The sequence below is a fragment of the Neomonachus schauinslandi genome, chromosome 10, assembly GCF_002201575.2.
Source record: "Neomonachus schauinslandi chromosome 10, ASM220157v2, whole genome shotgun sequence".
In the NCBI taxonomy this organism is placed as follows: domain Eukaryota; kingdom Metazoa; phylum Chordata; class Mammalia; order Carnivora; family Phocidae; genus Neomonachus; species Neomonachus schauinslandi.
In genome coordinates, this window is record NC_058412.1 from 96737586 (window position 1) to 96759316 (window position 21731).

At 41.6% G+C, this 21731-nt stretch overlaps 1 protein-coding gene across 1 annotated transcript in view; it reads left to right on the forward strand.

Moving 5' to 3' along the window:
- Nucleotides 1–21731, forward strand: part of KIF16B (kinesin family member 16B) — a 296429-nt gene that overhangs the window by 223118 nt on the left and 51580 nt on the right. Inside the window, exon 24 of the mRNA XM_021700652.1 lies at nt 12573–12662. Within this exon, the coding sequence (XP_021556327.1) occupies nt 12573–12662 (90 nt within the window). The remainder of the gene's footprint in view (nt 1–12572; nt 12663–21731) is intronic.

Consider the following 21731-nt stretch of genomic DNA (forward strand, 5'->3'; position numbering starts at 1 on the left):
AACCCAAGGGCCACGTGACAGGGTCCTCGGCGCCAGGGCCGGACAGAGTTGTGCAGCAGTACAAAGGCAGCAGAAGCAAACCGGCAGTGGCCATGGAGGATGAGCTTTATTTTGCCTGAACAGAATTTCAAAATGTTCAAAGAGTTGTCAACGTTTCAAACTTGGGAGATCTGACACAGAAATCCAAATTTCCCGAGTTTCTGTAAAACATCAGAAAATGTGAGAACCCTAGACCGCTGTCCCAAAGTGCAGCCCAGCTTGGGGCTGAACAGTAGCTCCTCTTGGGACAGTTCCCGTGCCCTCTGCCATGCCACAGTCTTCATGGCTCCCAGTCAGAGGAGATCACCTGAGGGAATGGTCCACACCAAGTACCCACTGCACAAAAAGGCTCACAGACCAAATGAAGTCTCTGATCACCCAGTTTATTAAGTCAGTTTAAACACACACACACAGATGCAGGAGGACGAGGGGCAGGTGGGCGCATGGAGCGTGGGACCGGCAGGGGGGCGGTGTGTACTCTCTGACCCCAGGATCACACCATGTTCACCTGCTCTGTCTCTCTCTGCCACCACAGCCTCTCCCGCTCTGCTTGTCAGGACTAGACTTGTGAGCAAGGGGCCTCAGTAAACACAGGGCACCCAGAGGCAGTGCACACTTGCTCCATGGCAGCATGCCTGGCCGGTGGCCTGCTGGACAGCCCTGGTTGTCACCTGCACTTCTTAGGTAGAGCACACGTGGACCCAGCATAGGAGCAGGTTGTTGTCACCAATGGTCTTCCATGCGGGGCTGAATTAGCTGTTGGCCCCGAGCAGGCATGATCATGACCTAAGACTTTCTTTCTCTAGGTAATGTTCTTATCTGTTCCCTCATATTTATCTATTCTACCCTTCTCTGACATGCCCTATAGGTTATAGGCCCTTACTTGGCATATCTTATGAATTCATTCGTTTGTCTCGCAAGCTGCTTGAGTACTGGCTGTCTGTTCTGACACATTCTCTGAGGTTTACTTATATCCCGTAAACTGCTAGCTTACTTACTGGCAGTGCTTAGCCCTTCTGATGAGCTTCGTCCGTCTTCTGTAGCAGAATTGAAGGTGCTCAAATAACACGTAGCCTCCTGCTACGCTCCCTGTTGTCCTACATCCTGACACTCGTGGAGCCTCTTGGAGTTTCATTTCTCACTGAGCCCTGTAGGCCAGTTGAGTTTGCAACCTCTCTTCAAGGGAGGACACCATCATCCATCAAGTACCTTCTTCAGCCCGGGTTCTTTGCCAGACATTTCCAGAAATGTGGAAACTATACCAAAATGGGGGTATTATTTGCATTTAATGAATTGGGAAATTATGAATGACTTGCTCAAGGCCACACAGCTAGTAGGGTGAACCAGGTACCAAATGCCCATGTCAGATCTGAGAACTCTGAGCCATACTGGTGCCCTTGCTTATTCATTTTAATGTGCCTTCTACATTTCACTACTTTCTGCACTTTTTAGAAGTCGAGGCCATATTTTAGTGTTGGTCTAAACATGGTGGCCATTTCCACATCCTTGCCTGTTTTCAAAATCTCTTATTTTTGTTTGTATTTTGATTTTCTATCTCGAATTCTGGCCAAGTGGCAGGCACTTTGTAAATTGGGGCTATTACTAAGGCTTTGACAAACCTGGAGAATTTGATGGTGGATAGACCTGCCAGGGAGCGTGAAAAGGAAATGCCCAGAAAATTTGCAGTTTGAGAGTTGAAGCAGTCACATTTACAGTCAGAGAAATTTCTCTTTATTTGGCAGAACAGAAATAAGAGCGATTCCAGTCTATTAGATAAACTATGCACACATACATCTTTTAGAAATACTCCCAACTTGATAGAATATAAATGTTCAGAAGGATTTGTGTGTTGGCATCTGAATCTCTGCTTATTAGTAACTTGATAGATTATCTCCCTGCGTGTGTATTAGCATAGCTGAGACAAATGGAGTATTGCATAAGCTGTGGTCCATCTAGATCCCAATATTCAGTTTGTGTATTATTTTCAAACATAAATAACAAGTGAAAGAAATAACATTGGGACTCGAAGAATCATATTTTATCCTGTTTTTTAAAGCACCCCTCCATCTCTGTGAGAACATTGTCTTTCACTGAAAAATTTAAGAAAAAACACTTTTCCCTTCCCCTATTTTCACACAAAGCAACTAATCTTTTCTGCCACTTTCACTTGAGCAGTTGTGTTTCTCTTCACAAGGTAAAGGCTGCATATATGAGAAGCAGCAAAGAAGAAATGAGTTGACTCACAAGCACCAAAGGAAAGCGGTCATCATGTGTGGCCAGGCCTTGAATTTTCATTTCAAATATGTTTTTTCCTTATAAGATTATATTAATATTTTGTCTTCCTTAACTTCAGAATTTTGGGGGTTTTACATCTCTTCCTGAAATGAATTGGTTTTAAAATAAGTCACGAAATGGTTTGAGTTCCCCTCTTTGCAATTGCTGCCCGAGGATACCCCTTGCCTTTCAGTTGTGCATAAGAAAAGGCTTTCTTTAGGAACAGGATCACAGTTCCAGGAGTTACCATTTACTGGGCACCCCGACACCCTGCTGGTTGTCTCACATGCTTTTCCTTCATCTGTAGGTTAGTATCACGAGCCCATTTCACAGGTGAAGAAACTGAAGCCTGGAAGAGTTGCAAAATAGAACCAAAGTCACACAGCTAATTAGGCAATGGGCTAAAGTTAGGATCCAAGTCTGTCTTAATCCAGAGTTTTTCATTATTCCATTCTCCAGTGATGCCTGGTAGAGAGTTTGCATTCTGGGCTTTGCCTCTGAATATCTTGGTAATTTGAAGGAAAATTGGTTAGGCTCTCATTCTCGCAATTTCACACAATTTTAAAGTAGGGTAATTTTCACTATTCCTCACTGGTTTTACAGAGGTGTTAAGGGAAGGGAAAAATACTTATTAGTAATGATCTTGGATTTAAAAGGCATCCATCTTATCAGAATCTTAGAGCCTTTTTACATTCTTTCATATTTACCTTCAAACTGCTAGATAAAGTACACTAAAATAAATGGTATTATCCCGATTTTGAAGGTGCTGAAATTGAAGCATATAGAAGTGGTAATTTCTAGTTACTGCAAAAGGCTGAGACTTGGGTCAGCTAGAAAGCGCTGTTCGATTTTGCATCACTTCATAGTTATGTAGATGTGGTGTAGCTCACTAGTCAGCTCCTTTCTGCATGGCATGCCATGTTCAACCCAGGTCTAGAAGCCAAGGGCTCTGAGGCACTTCCTGTACTTGTTGGTGCTACATCTACGCAGAAGGATATCTGGGGAGTTTCTTGGATAACTGGGCTGAATAATCTTATATCTACGTGGGTCTCCTACTTATAGGAGTCTTTAAAATGCTCCAAACTCCATACACCTCCCGTCTGTGTCACCAACAGTCAGGGCAGATCTAGGATTGGATTATAGATTCCTCTCTCCTTGCCCAGTGCACTGGCTTTAAGACCATGCTCCTCCTGCTGGGGCCCAATTTCTTCACTCAGGTGCCTTGGAGACAGAATTTCCAGAGTTGTAGTCTGCTGGTTCCTGGGGCCACTGCCGTGGAGGGGGATGCCTGCTCACTTCCAGATCTCATGACGCAGTTTGTGGGCATGATTCCCATGGCAGCTATTGGCTGCCTACGTGGTTGCTGACATGGTGTCTTTTCCTTTGTGTCCATTTGGCTGTAGAGCTCAGCACTCCTTTGGGTTTCTCAGAAAGAAAGGTATATAAACTTGCCTGAAATTTCCCTAAGGAAACCAAGGAAGGAGGTGCGTTGCACATCTTAGAACAAGTAACTGAAGACTAATTATGTTCTCCCAAAAGCACCGGCCTTCCCTCCTGCTTCCAAGATATCCTTTGGGAGCTCCAGCTGCTGCCCCCTTGCTAAGTGGAAAGATTCCACTTCAGCCTAATTTTTAGGCCTCTCTCCCAAGTTTACATACCCAAAGGACCTTGACATTCAGAAACAAACACTCTTATGTTCCTAGGACCCACCTCCCCAAAGGCAACTTAGAGACCACCTTTTGTTTCTTGATATGTTTTTGGGGAGTCTCACATCTACTCCCCGTACCTCCTTTCTTACCCCAAACCTGTCATCATGGTATTTCTTCTACATCAGCAGATTCTCTCTCCAAAGAATTTGATAAACAACATTTTCTCTTTCTTTGTTTTATAATTCTTTACCCTCTCCCATTATCTCCTCTAATGCTTACTTTCTAAAAACTTTAAACAGCTATAGGTAAGTCAGAAAAGGCCTAAAATGCAGGTCATTCCACTGCCCACATTTCAGCATAGAAAAGGAATTAGTGCAACAGAAAAGTGTTTATTGAAAAGAGACTCTGGGCTCCACTGTCTCCATTATGCATCCATTTATTATTTAACCAGTACTCATTTGGTACCTGTTGTTTTTTTAAAGACCATGCTGGAAGTATCAAGATATTGAAGGATAGGAAAGATGAATAAATAGTTCATGTACTCTTGGGTCCACTAAGTGGAGGGGAGAGAAACATACAAAAACTAGAACAATGCAGAGCAAAGGGGAGTCATGAAGGAGCAGTCAGGAAGATAACATCTTTGTTCACCTGAGGAAGATGGGTGAATGTCTGTGACAAAGGCCTGAGGGCAGACAGAGACAAATGTTCTGTGGGTAAGAGGAAGCAGGACAGTTGGAGGCCAACCTTGGGGAGGGACTCTCCTTTAAGTAGAGGTGAGTGGGGACAATGAAGTGAAGATGAAGAGGTTTGGGGGGGATGGGGAAGAGGAGAGTGAATGTAGCAACAGCGTCATTTTGAGAAGGGCTGAAAGGTGCTCGGGCAGTTGGTCTTGGGTGACCCTAATCACCTCAGTAAAACATAATCATTGTCCATGAGGATCGAAAATCTAGAATGTTTTGAAATACTCATTGCCGAGAATGCAATTTGGAAGGATTTCCAAGTAGGAGTAACTCTGTTGAGTCAAATAGCATAAATTTCATACATTCTGCTTTCTTTGGGGGGCAGCACACTGGAGAGAAAGCTGACACCATAGACTGCCTGATTTGGGGGATTATTCTAATGTGGCCCCACTAGAAGGTCTCAGGAGCTAGGGAAGTGAGGTGTTGGTCCTCCAGTGGTGAGAAGACTGACCTGGAGTCCAGCCTGGGCCTGTGACGGAGTGAGCAGAAGGGAAGAGGTGAGCTAAGAGACCAGAAGAGGTTATGGGCAGTCCCAGTGAAAATAGACAGTGGACTCCACAAAAGTAGTGTGAGCATGCCCGTCAGAAACCCTTTGAAGGATTTGACCATCTTAGAGGCAGACCGGAGCAAGGACTTAGAGGATGATGGCAGGCTGTGGTTAGTGAGGTATTGGCCTCTTTCCAGTTTAGTTCCATTTGTAACAGTTCTCTGAGCTTTTAATTAAGTCTGATATATTAATACTTGCTACCATACAAATTCCAATATTTGTAATATATTTCATGTTCCCTCAGACCTGTTCACAGTTCTGTGGCTGCGGAAGACCATATTTTGCACAAATCTGATTAAACTTTAGTATAAAGTTTTAGTGTAAAAACTTGTAGTGTATATTAGGTTGGCATTCAACTTACTAAATAGAAGGAATTTTTATATACTTCAGGCAGCTCCTCGAAATGTTGTTAGAAAATAAATGTTGTTTGAGAGAACTCTAATAGTAACTATTTACAAGGAAGCCAGTTAGAGTATTTTTCTTTGGGTGAAAAATTGTAGATTCTCCTTACACAGATAGATATACACAAGGGAATATATACTGATGACAGATCTTAAAATCGACAATTGTCAAACCAGCAAAATATGTATATAACATAAATTTGTGGAAAGCACTCAATAGAGAATTGTTTATAAGTAAATGCAGTTCATCTCATGGACATGTTTATGGTGTTTAAGTTGCACTTGATCATTTTATGGCCCAGAAAAGATGGATTTGTATCAGCAGAGCCATCCAGTGACAGAGAAGTGATGAATTTGCTGCTCAAAGATATGCAGTAATGATGCGCTGCTTTCTCAACATTGAAGAAAATAATCGAATATTTTGACCTGATTTATTTAGTGTAGTGATCTTCTGTCCCTTCTGTCTGCATCAGCACCTCATCCCATGCCCAATTTTAATTTGGGGCAAAAATAAGACTTTATTAATTTCCCCTTTCTATGTAGGTTTTCCAAACTTCACATGTGCCTTTTCCCACCTCCACGGGTGATGGTGTCTCCATTATAGAGAAGGGACTTGACTTTGACTCCATGTTTTCCTGTGGAGAGATGACACATGTGGTTGCCTTGCCCCCACGCCCCACCCCCCCTGTTTCTGCAGTGATCATGACTGGCCTTTATGCTTCATCATCCTTGTCCTCATCCAACATCTAATGTGGCACCTAACACATAGCAGTAGCTCAATGAATGTTTATTTCTACAGTTAGAGTTCTTCCACCTCTACCCCAATTACTGCCAAATGCTCATTCCCTCAGAAGGCTTAAAATTTTGTAGGGTGGAGAGGCACTTATGTAACTAATACCAGTTCTGTAGGTTAATTAATATAACTTTAATGATATAACGGATATCCTGTGATATGTGCTCTGGTTAAACCATGAGCTACGTGCTAAGGAATCATGGAGGAGGGAATGATTTTTCCAGGAGAGAACTGTGAGAAAGCTGCCAAGGGAGGAATTGTGGTTTGGGTGCCACCCGGGAGGCAGCTCTCTAGTCACAGAATAGGGTATATAACTGAGGAGGCCGTTCAAAAGATTCTGCAAAAGACCAATGAATGTGCCGTATTTCTGGGTTAAGTTGTCCGAAGTATGCGATTTCTGATCCACTGGGAGCTGACGTTAGAAAGGTGGCGTTGGGCCAGCCTGGAAAAGGCCCTGAATGCCACGCTGAGGGCCTTGGCTTTGAGGGAGGGTGGGCGGGAGGCTACTAGGACACCAGACTTGATTTTGGAGCTATGTCCTCTCTTTGCTGACTTGTTGGCTTGTGCCCAATGCCCTTGATTCTCCTGCCCAGGAAATCACTTAGGCAGGTCATGATCTCCCCAGTATTTAGTGTATGCATGTTGTTATAGAAATTGGTATCCCTTATGAAGGTACTATTCTTGGGCCACCGTGGAAAGAGGAATGAAACCCCAAATTATGAGGTAGATTTGGAATAGCCATTTCATTAATTAGAGATTTTAAATAGTGATCTGACGTGAATGAGCTGAGAAAACAAGGTGGGAAAGACTGCAGGCCAAAGCCCTACAAGCTAAGTGTCCACTTACCTCATATCTTTATCCTAATTTTACTTGAGGCCATCTCTTCTACCCAGAGAGATGAAAAAAGGTGTTGCTGGCTCATTGTCACTGAGAGCTTAAGCATTTGTAAGATAAGTCCATCTTGGGGCTCCCTCTTCCATCTCTTCATTTAGGATGCCTGTGACGTGCCAAGTACTCTTCTAAGGTGCAGTGAAAACCAGCTAAAAACCCCACCTCTCCTGGAGCTGATATTCCAGTGGAGAAGGCAGATAGAAAACAGGATACCATGTTAGGTAGTAGGAAGTGCCTAGTAGAACAGTAAATTAGAAGAGAGGAGCAAGTAGTGTGGAGATGGGTAAGGGGGTGCCATTTTAGATAGTATATCCAGAGAAAGTATCAGTGAGAAGGTGATTTTGAGCCTAGACCTAAAGGAAGTGAGGGAGCTAGTCATGTGAAAAGAATATTCCAGAAAGAGGAAAAATCTCGTGAAAAGTCCTTGAGGCCATACTTATGATGTAGCACGTTTGAAGAGGAAAAGAGGAGAGAAAGAGGAACATCAAGGATGATGCCAGTGTTTTTGGATTGAACAGATAGGAGAGTGGCATTGTCATTTACTGAGATGGGGAGGTAGGAAGGGGAGGGAGTTTGGGAGATTATGTTTGGTAAGTTTAGCCATGTTAAGTCTGAGATGCAATTAGACATCCAAGTAGGCACAGTAGGATATACGAGTCTGGGTTCGGGGGACAGATATGAGCATCCAGGGAATCATCAGCATATAAATGTAAGCTTTGAGATGGGATGGGATCATTAAAGGAGTGAGTGCAGGTAGAAAATAAAGTATGTTCAAGGACTAAGCCCTGGGATACTTTGATGTTTAGAGGTCAGGGAGATGAAGAGAAATCTCAGCAGAGAAAACTGAGGTAAGAGAGTGTAGCAACCTAGAAGCCAAATGAAAAAGAAGTTACAAGGAGGAGCTGTTGGGACATCAAATCCTGCCGATAGATGGAGTAAGATCAAGACCAAGAATTAACCAGTGCATTAGCAGTATGGGGGTTGTTGATGACGCTGGTAAGAGTAGTTTCAGTGGAATGCTGAGTGGATTGAAGGGGATTCAAGGGACAATGAGAAGAAAGAAATTGAAATACCAAGAATAAACTCTTTCAAGGAGTTTTGTGATGATGGGAAGGATAGAAATGGAGTGGTAATTAGAAAGGACAATGAGGCCAAGGTGGGAATTTAAGATGAGAGAAATAATAGCTTGTTTGGGTGCTGATGGGAATAATCTAGTGCAGAATGATACAGAATGAGAATGTGTTGGTGCAGGAGAGAGAAGAGAAAACTACGTCTTACAGTATCCTTTAGAAGGCAAGAGGGAATGCAGTGTATAAGGAGAGGGCTTGACTTTAGCAGGAGCACTGATCCATATGTCGTGCCTGGTAACAGGGAAAAACAGGACGTACAGGGTAGATGGTGGCAATGAAGAGACTTGATTAAGGGTACCTGGGGAAATGTTCTTTTGATTTCTTTCATTTTCTCAATGAAATAGGAATTAAGGTTATCAGCTGAGGACAGGGAGAAAAGTGATGAAAGCTTGAGGAGAAAGGTGAGGTAAACTATTTACAAAACTGCTATCTAAGAGAAGAGTGGATAGGACTGGAAAATGGGATATGACTGGTGGGAGGCATCCAGGCTGACCTGAAAGTGGGGATTGTGACTTTTACATGAGACCAGTCGGTCCACTTCGTGGTGTGTTTTTCTTTCACATTCTGCTAGGCAGGTGCAAGCCCGTAGTAAGTAGACAGTTGGATTTCTCCAAGGTTATGGTTTAGTTATTGGTCCAGGGAATTTCAAGAGCAGGACAAAGAGATTTGAGGTTGAATGCAAAGGAATGGTTGTCATGATTGCCCATGGTTTCTAAGTTGAGTGAGGAAGGAACCAGGGCGAAGGTCAAGGAGCAGGTCAGGGTGTTGGAGGGATCATCTGGGTATTACTGGAATGACCAAGATTCATGGCAGGAGTTCCAAAGTGTTGGAGCAGGTGACATTGAGCAGAACCTAAGACCTTCAAGGAATTGGGAAGTGACTAAGATGAGTTGAAAACTGTAAGAAAGGTGGGCGGAGTGTAGGGTCTGAAGGCATGAGCTTCACAGAGGAGGGATTTTAGAATGGAGAGAGGAGCAGTGGTTTGAAAGTTGGGCAGAGAACAACAATCTCTACCTACATCCCAGCACGATGGGAGGAAGAGTGGGGGGAGAAAACAGTCCCTACTTGAGAGGGCTGCCGGGGCAGTGGATCCTCAGGGGAGAGCCAGCCTTCAGTTAGAGTAAAGATGATGGGGATGTTCCCGGAAGAGGCTAAGGATCTGGAGTATTTTGCTGATAATTGACTAGGAGTTAAAGAGAGCCAAGGAGCACAGGAGAATCTGATGGATGAGAGTCCTAGGCGTCTTTGGTGACTTCCTATGGAATTCAGAGTCCCACAGCAAGGTCTCACCTGTGAGCATCCAGCATTTTACTGCTCCCAGGTCACGAGTGTGGCTCCATGAACTTTCTGGGCTCTCTTGGCAAGTAGGCAGTGTCATGGCCCTTCCTGTTTTCCCTTTTACACCTGGTTTGTGTCCAGCCAAAGTGGTATATTGCTGCATTCTCGACCTAAGGAAGCCCTCACACAACTCACACCCATGGTGGCCTCCGTCACGGTGCCTTTGTGGGGTCTGTTGAAGAGAAGAGAACCGAGAGAGACCCCCCACACACACATGCAGCTTAGCTGCAGGGAGCAGTGTTTTCCAAGCTTGAGTGACTTGCATACCAGCTTTCAAAATTTACAGCTGCTGAGCTACTGTACTATTTTCATTTAATAATATTTTTGGTAAATAGACTTACCTTTTTTTCCTCATAGAACTATCTTTTTTGAGGGAACTCATAAGAAGAAGCCTGACACAATTAAAAAATTCATTATAAATAATGAATACAGAACCAGAATGCTGAAAATTCTTTAAAAAAAAAAAAAAGTATATCCTTATATGACCTAAAATCATCTCACTTGCCACTTTGGGAAATGAGTGAACCCAAGACTGGCTGAGACTCAAGACTCACTCCTCCTGAAACTACCCATGTGGGTATTCTCCCCACTACTGCTTCTCCTCGCCTACTGATCCCCATGTGGGAGAATCAGGCTGAATTACAGTGCTTGAGAAGGGCATTGCTGTAATGTGCAGGATAAGATTTCCCATATGGGGACAAGGCCCATGCAAATGCCCTGGCGTGGGCAGGCAGTGGGTTAAAAATTTAGAATTTGGGTCTTTAAGATAAAATTTTTTTTTATTATTATGTTATGTTAATCACCATACAGTACATCATTAGTTTTTGATGTAGTGTTCCATGATTCATTATTTGTGTATAACACCCAGTGCTCCATGCAGAACGTGCCCTCTTTAATACCCATCACCAGGCTAACCCATTCTCCCACTCCCCTCCCCTCTAGAACCCTCAGTTTGTTTTTCAGAGTCCATCGTCTCTCATGGTTCGTCTCCCCCTCTGACTTCCCCTCCTGCTATCTTCTTTTTTTTTTTTTTTAACATATATTATTTGTTTCAGAGGTACAGATCTGTGATTCAACAGTCTTGCACAATTCACAGTGCTCACCACATCACATACGCTCCCCAATGTCTATCACCCAGCCACCCCATCCCTCCCACCCCCCACCACTCCAGCAACCCTCCATTTGTTTCCTGAGATTAAGAATTCCTCGTATCAGTAAGATCATATGATACATGTCTTTCTCTGATTGACTTATTTCGTTCAGCATAACACCCTCCAGTTCCATCCACGTTGTTGCAAATGGCAAGATCTCATTCCTTTTGATGGCTGCATAATATTCCATTGTATATGTGTGTGTGTATATATATAGACACACACACACACACACCATATCATCTTTATCCATTCATCTGTCGATGGACATCTTGGCTCTTTCCACAGTGTGGCTGTTGTGGACATTGCTGCTCTAAACATTGGAGTGCACGTACGTACCCCTTTAAGATAAAAAATTTAGGTCTTTTTCTATGAGCAGCATGAAACTACTAGGGGGTCTTGATGGGGGAGGTGTGTATGGAATGATCGGATTTAAGTTTTAAAAAGCTGCCTCATCAGTTGTGCAGAGAAGGGATTGGAATGGGCAGATGTGGACACAGACAACTGGGGGAATCCCTGGTAAAGGCCATCGGAGACCCAATGGCCCAAAGTGACATGGTGATGATGGTGGTGGAGGATGGAAGAATAGAGCTCCAAGAAGTTTTTACAGAGCAGAGGAGCAAGACCTAGTACCTGTTGGGCTATGGTTATGTTGGTGGGGAGGAGGGCATCAGGCATGGCTTCAGCGTCTGTCTGGCGGAGCTTGCTGGATGGTGTGGTGATATGCACCAGACAAGAACTAGAGTTGAGACTAGAGAGAGCATGTGGAGTTTGGTTTTAGACAAGATGACTTTGAAGTTCTTGTGATGTGACATGTAAAGAATGATGTCTCCAAGTTGAGTACATGGGTCTAGAGCTTGGAAGAAAGGTGGGAAATGTAATGGGAATTTGAGACTCGTTAGCCTGTGATTATCAAGGCTGGTGGGGTCTCCCAACCTCCCAATGTCCTGTGACTTTGATATGTGAGCAGATGTGCCTCAGGGCCTTTGCATGTATACCAGTCAGCACATTTAACAGGAACAGTACGTTGAACTACCAGTTAAAGGTTGGGTTGAGAATTCCTCCTCTAAAATGAAGCAAAATATATTGTGTGTTTTTATACTAATAATCGAGATACAGAAACTTTGTTTTCTCATATTTCTTTGTCCTCTTTCTCCTTCCACCTCCTCATTCTCCTTTTCTTTCTCCTTTTTTTCTCTGCTTTTCCTTCTCTTATTTTTTCCATCCTGTCTACTATCGTGGCATGTGGTAACCTACACTGACGTTTTATATGGGCACAGTGCCATAACAGAAAGGTCACCCTTTGGGGTTTACTTTTCTCAACCCATGTGGAGGGTTAAGGGACACTCTTTATAAACCATTAAGAGGTAACTATCTGTCTGTCATTTTACATGGGCACATACTGCTTATAAGTAGATTTAGGAACCAGAGATGCATCCTTAAGTAGAGTACGCTTTTATTTATAAGTCTTATTTATGCAGCTAGATTAATGTTTTCAGTTCTGGAGAAATTTTACATGCTAATCACTTTTTGTTAATTTTTAAATTATTTTTAAAAAAATGCTAGTCATTTTTTCCCTCTAATTAATGCTGATTTATTTTGATTTTCCCGGTTAATAGATTACTGTCCTAGATGAGACATGGACCGTATTCAGGCGCTACAGTCGTTTTCGAGAAATGCATAAAACATTGAAGTTAAAGTATGCAGAGGTAAGTTATGAAATAATTATCTCCAATTAAGAACATTTATTTTATAAAGCAAATGAGCTGATTGCATTATCAATGCTCCCCCCCTTTTAGGTGTCAGCTTGTGTCACCAAGTTTTATTGCAATTACTCATCCGTCAAAGGTAGCTTTTTAACTTCTGTTCTTTGTTCCATTTCCATCCTACACAATTTAAACATTTCCTGAACCCAAGATTTTGAAAGTGATAGTAAAGTGATGGTAAATGAATTCTATCCTTTTCATAAATTTTACAACGAACCTTAAATATTTTAATCAATTTACAACTTTTAAACGGTAAGACCTATTAAAATAGTAATAAATCCCTCAATATAGATTTGTCCTTTCTTTTCTTAAAAAAGACTGTATTAATACTTAGACTTCTACTTAATGAGAAGTTAAGTCTTAAAAGTAAATTTGCCATCAGACATGGATGGGAGATAGATCATAAGTATGGAATTATTTAGAACCAAGGAGGCATTTCATGCATCTGATCAGATATCCAGAGTATATTGATACATTGTTATTCTTTTCCTCTTTGGACAAAGACTAGTTTTTAAGATACTTTTGACTTGGGGCGCCCAGATGGCTCAGTCGGTTAAACGTCTGACTCTTGGGTTTCGGGTCATGTCATGATCTTAGGGTGGTAAAGATCAAGCCCCACATCTGGCTCCAGTGGGGAGTTTGCTTAAGGATTCTCTCTCTCTCTCTCTCTCACTCTCTGCCCTCCGCCCCATTCACACTCACTCGTTCTCTCACAAATAAATAAATCTTAAAAAAATAAAATACTTTAGGGGTGCCTGGGTGGCTCAGTCGGTTAAGCGGCTGCCTTCAGCTCAGGTCATGATCCCAGGGTCCTGGAATCGAGCCCCCTGCTCAGCCGAGAGCCTGCTTCTCCCTTTCCCTCTGCCTGCTGCTCTGCCTACTTGTGCTCTCTATCTCTCTGTCAAATAAATAAATAAAAAATATCTTTAAAAAAAAATAAATTAAAAAATAAAATAAAATACTTTATAGCAGAGAAGTATTCCTAAAATTAATGTGTATCTCCCAAGCGAGTATTTATTTACTTTTATTTCAACTAAAGGAAACCTTGTGTCAGCACAGCTCTTTGGGAATTTTGGTTTGAACTGACTGCAAATCAGTCAGTAGTCACTGTCTAATACCTGCTTTCCCCAAGTATTGTTTTTCAGCACTATTTTTATAGTTTCTTATGATATCCTAAAAAATAATTTAGTCAGACTTTTTTTTCTACTTCACACTAAATAACTAATGTTTCCTTAACCTTTCCATGCCTTCTCCTCTTTCTTATCCAATATAAATATAAAGAAAATTCCTTTTTGTAAATAAGATGGTTCCTTGAGTTTTGGTAAAATTGAATTATCTGAAATCCGGTTGTTTAAGTATTAATAGTATTCAATTAAATATTGAAGAAGCTTAAGGTATGAATTTTAGTTCAGTGTTCCTCAAGGAGCTCAGTCCCAGAAGTAACTGCATCAAAATCATGTTATTAAGTTTCTACAATTTACGCTTCATGTCCCAAGTTAATATTGACAATAAAAATTGTAAGTATCATGTACATATTAATGTATAGAGTGACTTGTTTTTAAAGTGAGCTTTGCAGCTCATTACCTGCCTGATTATAAGTTACTATACCAGTACTTTAATAATGTGCAGGTTTTCATATTAATTTACTAAATTCCCCGATGATAGAAATGTGTATATATGTATCATTCATACCATGACTTATTTCATATCCATTCTTTCAGTGACGTTAGTTCAGGGCAATACTACTTAGGCAAATTTAGTATATTCTAATAATGGAGTGGTGTACAGGAACAAAAATGTCTTCTCTTATGTATCCTCAATTCCTCTTGGGACAGACTGACAATAAGCAAGGGAAAAATAATAACTGTCACTTAACAAGTATGTGTGCTATGTGACAGTTACCATCTTAAGTGAGCTGCATGCCTTTGAGGAAAAATATCAGTAAAATGTAATGGGGCAGAAGGTGTTGGGCATTTTAGTATAGGGTTGTTTCAGGGTTGGGCTTTCTGATGAAATGACATTTTAGTTGAAATTTGAGGTGAGAGACATGAGTTTGGAAAGAAAGAATGCACAGCCCTAATCAGTGTTTTTAAAGAAAACTTCAAAAGAAACAGAAGTGATCTTTAAAAATATAATAGAAGAAAACATACCTGAGGCTAACAGTGATGTAAACATGTAAATCAAAGAGGTTGCCTGTTAGCAGGTAAAATTAATGAACATAGATGATCACATAATGTAAAATTCTTCTCAAGGGAAGAAAGAGTGTATTGCATACCTGCTGAAAAAAGTTAAGTGACCTTTGAATGAGGAAAATCGAGCTGGTCTCATTCATTCGGTCAGTCGTAAGTCTGTATTGAACAGCTCCACACTGAACACCATTGTAAGCAAGACAGCCACGTTCCCTCCTCTCGCAAAGCAGAGAGAATGAGCAATAAACAAACAAACTAATAAGTGAGATCATTTTAGATAACATTAAGTGCCGAGGCAGTGTGATAGTGTAGTATGATAGCTGGGCATGCAGGGAGAAATCTGAATGTTAAAAAGGAGGCAGGCATGAAAACCTGGGGGTGAGCCTATCTTCAGTAGAGGGGACGGCAAATGCACAGGCCCCGGAATGGGACCAAGCCTGGCCTGTTCCAAGAATAAAAAGACCCGTGAAGTGTCAGGTGTGGTAGAGATGAGGGCAGGGAAGTCGATGGGGACTGTATCACGTAGGGCCATGAGTTTGATCCCAAGTGCTGTGGCAAACCACTGGATGATGTTGAAGAAGGTCTGCACATTCAGACTAAGCTGGAATTTCCGTTCTATCCATGTATGACTTCTCACAGAAACCTTTTTCTGGAACACAGGCTCACGATCTAAATGACACCCAAGATTGGAAATTGCTTATCTGTGTTGAGTCCAACTTTGTGACTTATAATTTCTTTCTTCTCAGGGCAAAAAAAAATGTTAAGAACTTACAGGCATGTGTGTGCATCTGTTTGAAAGAGAGGAGGTGATGTGAGTAGGGATTTGAAACCGTGTGGTGATATCCTAAAACAAACTGTGCCTCTAGAAAGGGAAGTTGTGCTAATTACAAAGCCTGAGGGGACACCACTGAGCTTTGCAATAGCCACACTCTAATTTCCTCACCAGTGACTGAGTGCTGATGGTGCCCTGGGTGTTGTGTTATGCTTTTGCCATTTGTGACTTCCTGTGGTTGGAGCCAGAGACTTGCCTCTTGTCACACAACTGGTCAGCAGAAGCCAGTGTGGAAGCCCAGATGGTTGGACCCCATTTACTATTTCTAACCAAACAATACTATAAAAATAAAAATGGAGGAAAAAAGGTGATCTGTAAAAATACAGCAACATGTCATTGTAGATCTAGATAAATCTTATTCCAGTGAGAGGAGAATAGCATCACCCATTTAACATTTTCAAGATGAAGCTTAAATGTCAAGTTGAATATCAGCTCTATTTTCTAACATAAAGTTGACTTTCCTTTTGTGCAGCCTACCTTCACATAATCTTACTTGCTAAGTGTTTGTGGAGACTTGAGATCAATAATGTTTATTAGGTCTTCAGTTAGGATTGCTCTTATTATTGTTCATATTATTGCCATCTCTGTGTATAATGTTAATCTTACTGAAGTAATCAGCTACCTCCAGATGATCTACTTGGCCTGACAGCATCCTAGAAATCACTTGACTTGTCAAAGTCAGAGCTTCTTCAGGAATGTCAAAAGGTTCAGATAGAAGGATGCTGAAAATTTACGCTCACTAGATGACTGTTTCATAGCCAAGTGGGAACATGTTTCATTTACCTCACTCCTTCACCAAATTGGGGTCATTATTTCTATACAAGTAGGAAACTACTCTTGTTCTCTCAGTTGCAAGGGTAACAAGATGGTTGATTTTTTTTTCTTAATGATACATACTAAATTGACCAAGTTATACAAAGTTTCACATTTTTAATCAAACTGAAAAATGTGCTTGAATTCAAAATACACAGGATTTGTAATTACTTGCCAAGATAGAGAATCTCTATTCACCTTAAAACTTTAGTTTGTTTTATAGCTTATAATCTTTTGGAACTCTGAATTATATCCTATTCATTCACACTTCCTTCTTGAATTTTAGCCCTGTTTTTCCTGGAGGATATATCTCTAAAGAAGTTTGATGAGACAGTTCCTTTTATGGAGATTTTCTTTTTTCTTCCAGTGATTTTTTTTTTCCAGATCATAAGTTACATGTTTATGGTAAAAGATTGAAATTATTCAAAGATGTATACATAGAATGTGAAAGTTTCTCTTCATCTAGCCCCCAGAAGTTAACCGTTTGCAGTGCCCTTAGAAGGTCTTCTTGGGTCCAGCTAACCATTCAGACTCACAGGACTCCCATAGGCCATACTGAGCATTTTGAGTGACCTGAGAAAGGTGTAAGCAGATAGCTCTGCTTGCCAGCAGAATACCTACAGGGACATGCTGAGTTATAAGAGTCACCTCACTCAGGGAAGGCTAGAGCTATGGCCTCTCGCCAAAGAGCTATCACTTCCCCAGTCTACCAACACTTTATCCATTTATCAAGTGATTGATCATTTTGCCAAGAGCAGTGGTCCTAGTAAACAAAGTTGGCATACCACCTAACCGGATTTTCAGAATCCTCTTCATGGGTAGTTTCTAGGTTCTTGCTGTTGTGACTACCTCTCTGTGCACGTTCTCTTTTTTGAGAAAGAGAGAGCTGGGTGGCAGGGGTGGGGGTGGGGGCAGAGGAAGAGGGAGAGAGAGAGAGAGAATCTCAAGCAGGCTCCATGCCCAGCACAAGCCCGACACGGGGCTCAATCTTACAACCCTGAGATCATGACCTGAGCCGAGATCAAGAGTCAGACGCCTAACTGACTGAGCCACCCAGGTGCCTCCTATGTGCACATTCTTAAAGATATCTACCTGACTTCTGATTCACACATGCATACTTTCCCTGTGAAGCAATTTGGTAATTGCTCAACTGTTTTTAAAGATGAATTTACAAAAAATCAAGATTAGGAAAAGAACACACAGAAATTGGGGAGACTGAGAGACCCAGGGCCTTGCCTCTGGTAGTGACAAGGTTTTAAGAATTCCTTACCCATCATTCAGCTAAATCTTCTAATTTCCCTGTTTACTTACCTTTATTTGCTTAATTATATACTGTATACTATAATGTCTCCTTCAGGAGAATGAGGTCAACTGAAGACCCTTCAAGGATACTTTATATACACTTGGGTGGTGAACCAATTAAAACAAGGAGGGGTTGTTGATTATTAGCTATAATGTATGTCTGTGAAGAAAACAGAAGAAATTTAGGGTTATTACACACAAAACAACTTAGTGAATTGAAAGGTCAAGGAGCCACTAGGTCCCATGAAATGCAGGCGTGGGCATTGAGGGCAGGGGTAAAGCAGAAACCAAAGAAAAATTTAGTCCATTGCTTTTGTACAGTGACAAATTTCAGAATAAAAAAAGGAAACAAAATTCTTTGTCCTGTATAATCCTAAAGAAGAATAGATTGGCTGCAGGTGATCTCGGATCATAACGGGAACATTTGCTCATTCTATTTTCAGATTCATTGTCTGAGGAGGCTGAGCCCTCATTGGAGGTGCTGCATTATTCAAGGTTTTTAAAATTGTTGTTTTATTTTTATTTATTCATTTTCCTTAATCTTAGCAGTTTCTTCTGGATTCTAAATAGGTTTCCCTTTTGTCTTGAATTAATTTGTCCTCTTGATATACTGACATGTATTGTGCAAGATAATAGCTCCTTCTGGCTTTCTTTCTCTGCTCCCCTTCATTGGCCTTGTATGGAATCTTAATCAAATTAAACCCTGTGTTTTCAGATTCCACATCTGTAAAATGATAATGCCACAGCTAGTTTGTAAAAGCCTGTGAAAGCCTCAGATAAAATATGTTATTGAAAGTGACTATGAAGTAATATGCAGCATCTGCTAGAGAGCATGTCTTTGAAATTTTATCATGCAGATCATTTCTGCAGTGCTCTTTATCTGTATGAAAAATTTTTTACTCTATTAAAATCAGTAGTATAATCCCTTTAAACATCAGTCAAGTTAAATGCTCAGAAACAAATGTTCTCTTTTCGCCACAGAAAAGGCAGAGTTACTGTTAATGTCTAGCGTCCATGAAGTTTACCTGTGGATCCACGTCATAGTCTGAGAGTCCATCAAAACAAAACATAGCTCATCAAGAAGCTGAAAAGAAAGACTATTTGAAAACCATGTTCCCTCTCAACCATTAGAAAGAATAGTGAAGACATAGTGCCCCTGCCCCCTGCTTTCTGGATGAGTGGTCTAGTGGGCTCTGAACATATTTAATGAAGTAGTAGGACACAGGGCTGGAAGATGAGAAGGTCATTGAGAGCTGCTCCTTCTACGAGGTTCAGAGATGCCAAACTCTGATTCTTGGAGGACTTTAATACATTTAATAAGGAGCCCTCCCTTCCAAGTGCTAGAGCTTAGTGGGCACCTCACCTCTCAGGAGAACTCTCTCATGCTGAGAACAGTGAGGCATTGGAATCCATCTTCAAGGGCCCTTTTATAATCTTGGCCAAGAGCGATTCTGCAACAGGTGTGTGTTAGTCTGCCTAGAGTCAAGAGGACGAACCGTGGAAATGGGCTATGTTATGTATTAAAATGTACCATCCAAATAAATGCTAAGGGAACTTTTAATGCCTGTGTGTGGTGAGAGCATAAATCACGTGGAACATGACATGTGCCTGTCTGCATTATAACTGAGTTATCACAGTGAGTCATTAGAGTCCCTGAGTGTCAAACAGGAGATCAGCCTCCATCGGCTGCATCCCCAGTGGGGCTCCCTTCTCCGTACAGAGCTCAGGGAGAAAAGTATTTTCAGAGCCTTCGAGTAAAACATGAAAGATTGCTGTGTTAGAGCAACTGTTCTATCTCATGTCTGGCAGTCTCCGGGTACCCAGTAAATACCAGTGGGAGGGGAAAAAAAGCGATTAGGCAAGAGGTGATTTAATTTGTATATGGACTTTCAGTTTGTGCTGATAGAACCATTTCTCACCTTCTTTATTTTCCAAGTAATTACCCCAAAGCTGCACCAAAAAAAAAAAAAGGAAAGAAAAGAAAAGAAACTGGCTATTGGCCTTGGATTTGTTTTGGACAGCTATTTACCATCCATCACTGAAATGTATTCTCAACAGTTTTATAACCAGCATTCCACATTTAATATAAAAATTGCAAATCCACTCACCACCCAAATTATAATGCTACCAACCATAGCCACAGGGAGCATCCAGTAAGCCTTAGATAAATTCACCTGCACCAAGCCCTCAGCCCCCTTGAATTTTTAAATAGCAGACAGCTTTGGAGGCAAAAATAGAACGCTGCCTGCCAGCTTCCTGACCTAGTATGTTATGAGAGACCCAGGTATCTCTCTGTATGGTTTCCATCACGCCATTCTCCACCCGATAGATAAACAGTATTTAAATCACTGCTTTCAAGGGCAAGGGGAGCTGGGAGCAAAAGGCATCAGAATTTGCTGGGAATCTTTTCCAGGATACGTGGGCACTGGTGCCACACTAGGAAATTCTGATTCAGTAAATCTGATTCGGGGCCTAAGAGTGTGTAGTTAAGGACCAAATTCCCTAAATGATGCTCTCTGGGCCACTGGTTAATACGCTGCCTGTCATTTCTTTTGCATCCACCTTGGGAGCATTAGTTGATTTTTCATTATTATAGGTCACCAGTTCTAAAAAGTAATTTCCAGGGGCCAATAATCTTGTCAAAGTTAATGACAGGCGAGTTTAAGCCTAGACAGTGAGAGCATGTTGATTGTTTCTTTGACCACCCAAAACTCTGAAGCATAGAGTAGCTAGCAGGCTTTCTTCTTCAGCCAGCAAGGAAACTTCTCTAGCAGGGGGTTGGACCCGTTTGCACACTACGAAACTTAAGTACACCATGGCGCCCTAAAGATTTGAGTACTCCGCGGTTTCTCATTTTAGAAATGAGGACTCAAATGCCCAGAGTTGTGTTGAAAGTCACACCAAGACTTGGGGTGTAGGCAAGGTTCATGTCTCCTGATGCCTAGACCCTTCTTTGTTTTGAGTCTTCTTCTCTGTGACCGTGTTCATTCAAGAAGAGGGAGTTTTCAGAGTGCCCCGGATGAGACCAAAGAGAAGAACATCTCTTCTCCGCAAAAATCTGTTACATAAGCAAGTCCCCACGGATAACTAGAAACTGGGTTTCTCCTGTGAAATGTTGTGACAGTGACAGGTTCCTGCCATGCCTCAGTCCCTGAAAGAGGCAAGTAGTGTCATAATAAGAGATGGAAAATGCAAGCATTTGAGTTAGTCCAACTGTATAATTATTCTTAAACATGCAATATTAAGTTTTCACAGATCTGAAACATTTCTCACTTTCAAAAATTGTTGCGGCACATATGAATGTCCTCAAATCTGTCTTCCCTGGCTCATGCCTAAATAAGATTGACACTGGCTTTGGGAGGAGTGAGATTTTATGCAGAAAAGTTACAATCCTTATACCGAATATGACCAAGTCAGTGCAGTCTTAACTGTGTCCAGTGATGGTTTTGAACCTAGGATGACGCTGAGTTTTAGCACTTCAGTGACAGCAGAACAGCAGCTGTGTCAGTGGTATGTCCTCATTGTAATTGCTGGTTACTCCACCTGGGCCACCAGCAAAGAGTCCTGCCTTGTTCCCTCATTCAGCAAATGTGTCAGGAGAGTCACGAATGCACCCGGTTCTGGGCGAGGCATGTAGCAGGTATTCATAAATGCTGGGGGTGTGCTTGTTATCATAGCAAGGCTCTAAAGGTAGCTCATCGCTCCTTTAGTAATCCCCCTAGATTGTTCTGAAGAGTTGCTCTTTCATGCCTCTAACAGAACTTGGAAGAGAATTGCTTATTTGTTTGTGAGTATATTTCTCAGTGATAGCTGTTCTTACAAGGCCTTGGAAGCTGCTATTAATTTTGAGTAGTCAGAAATGCTTCCACCTAGTCA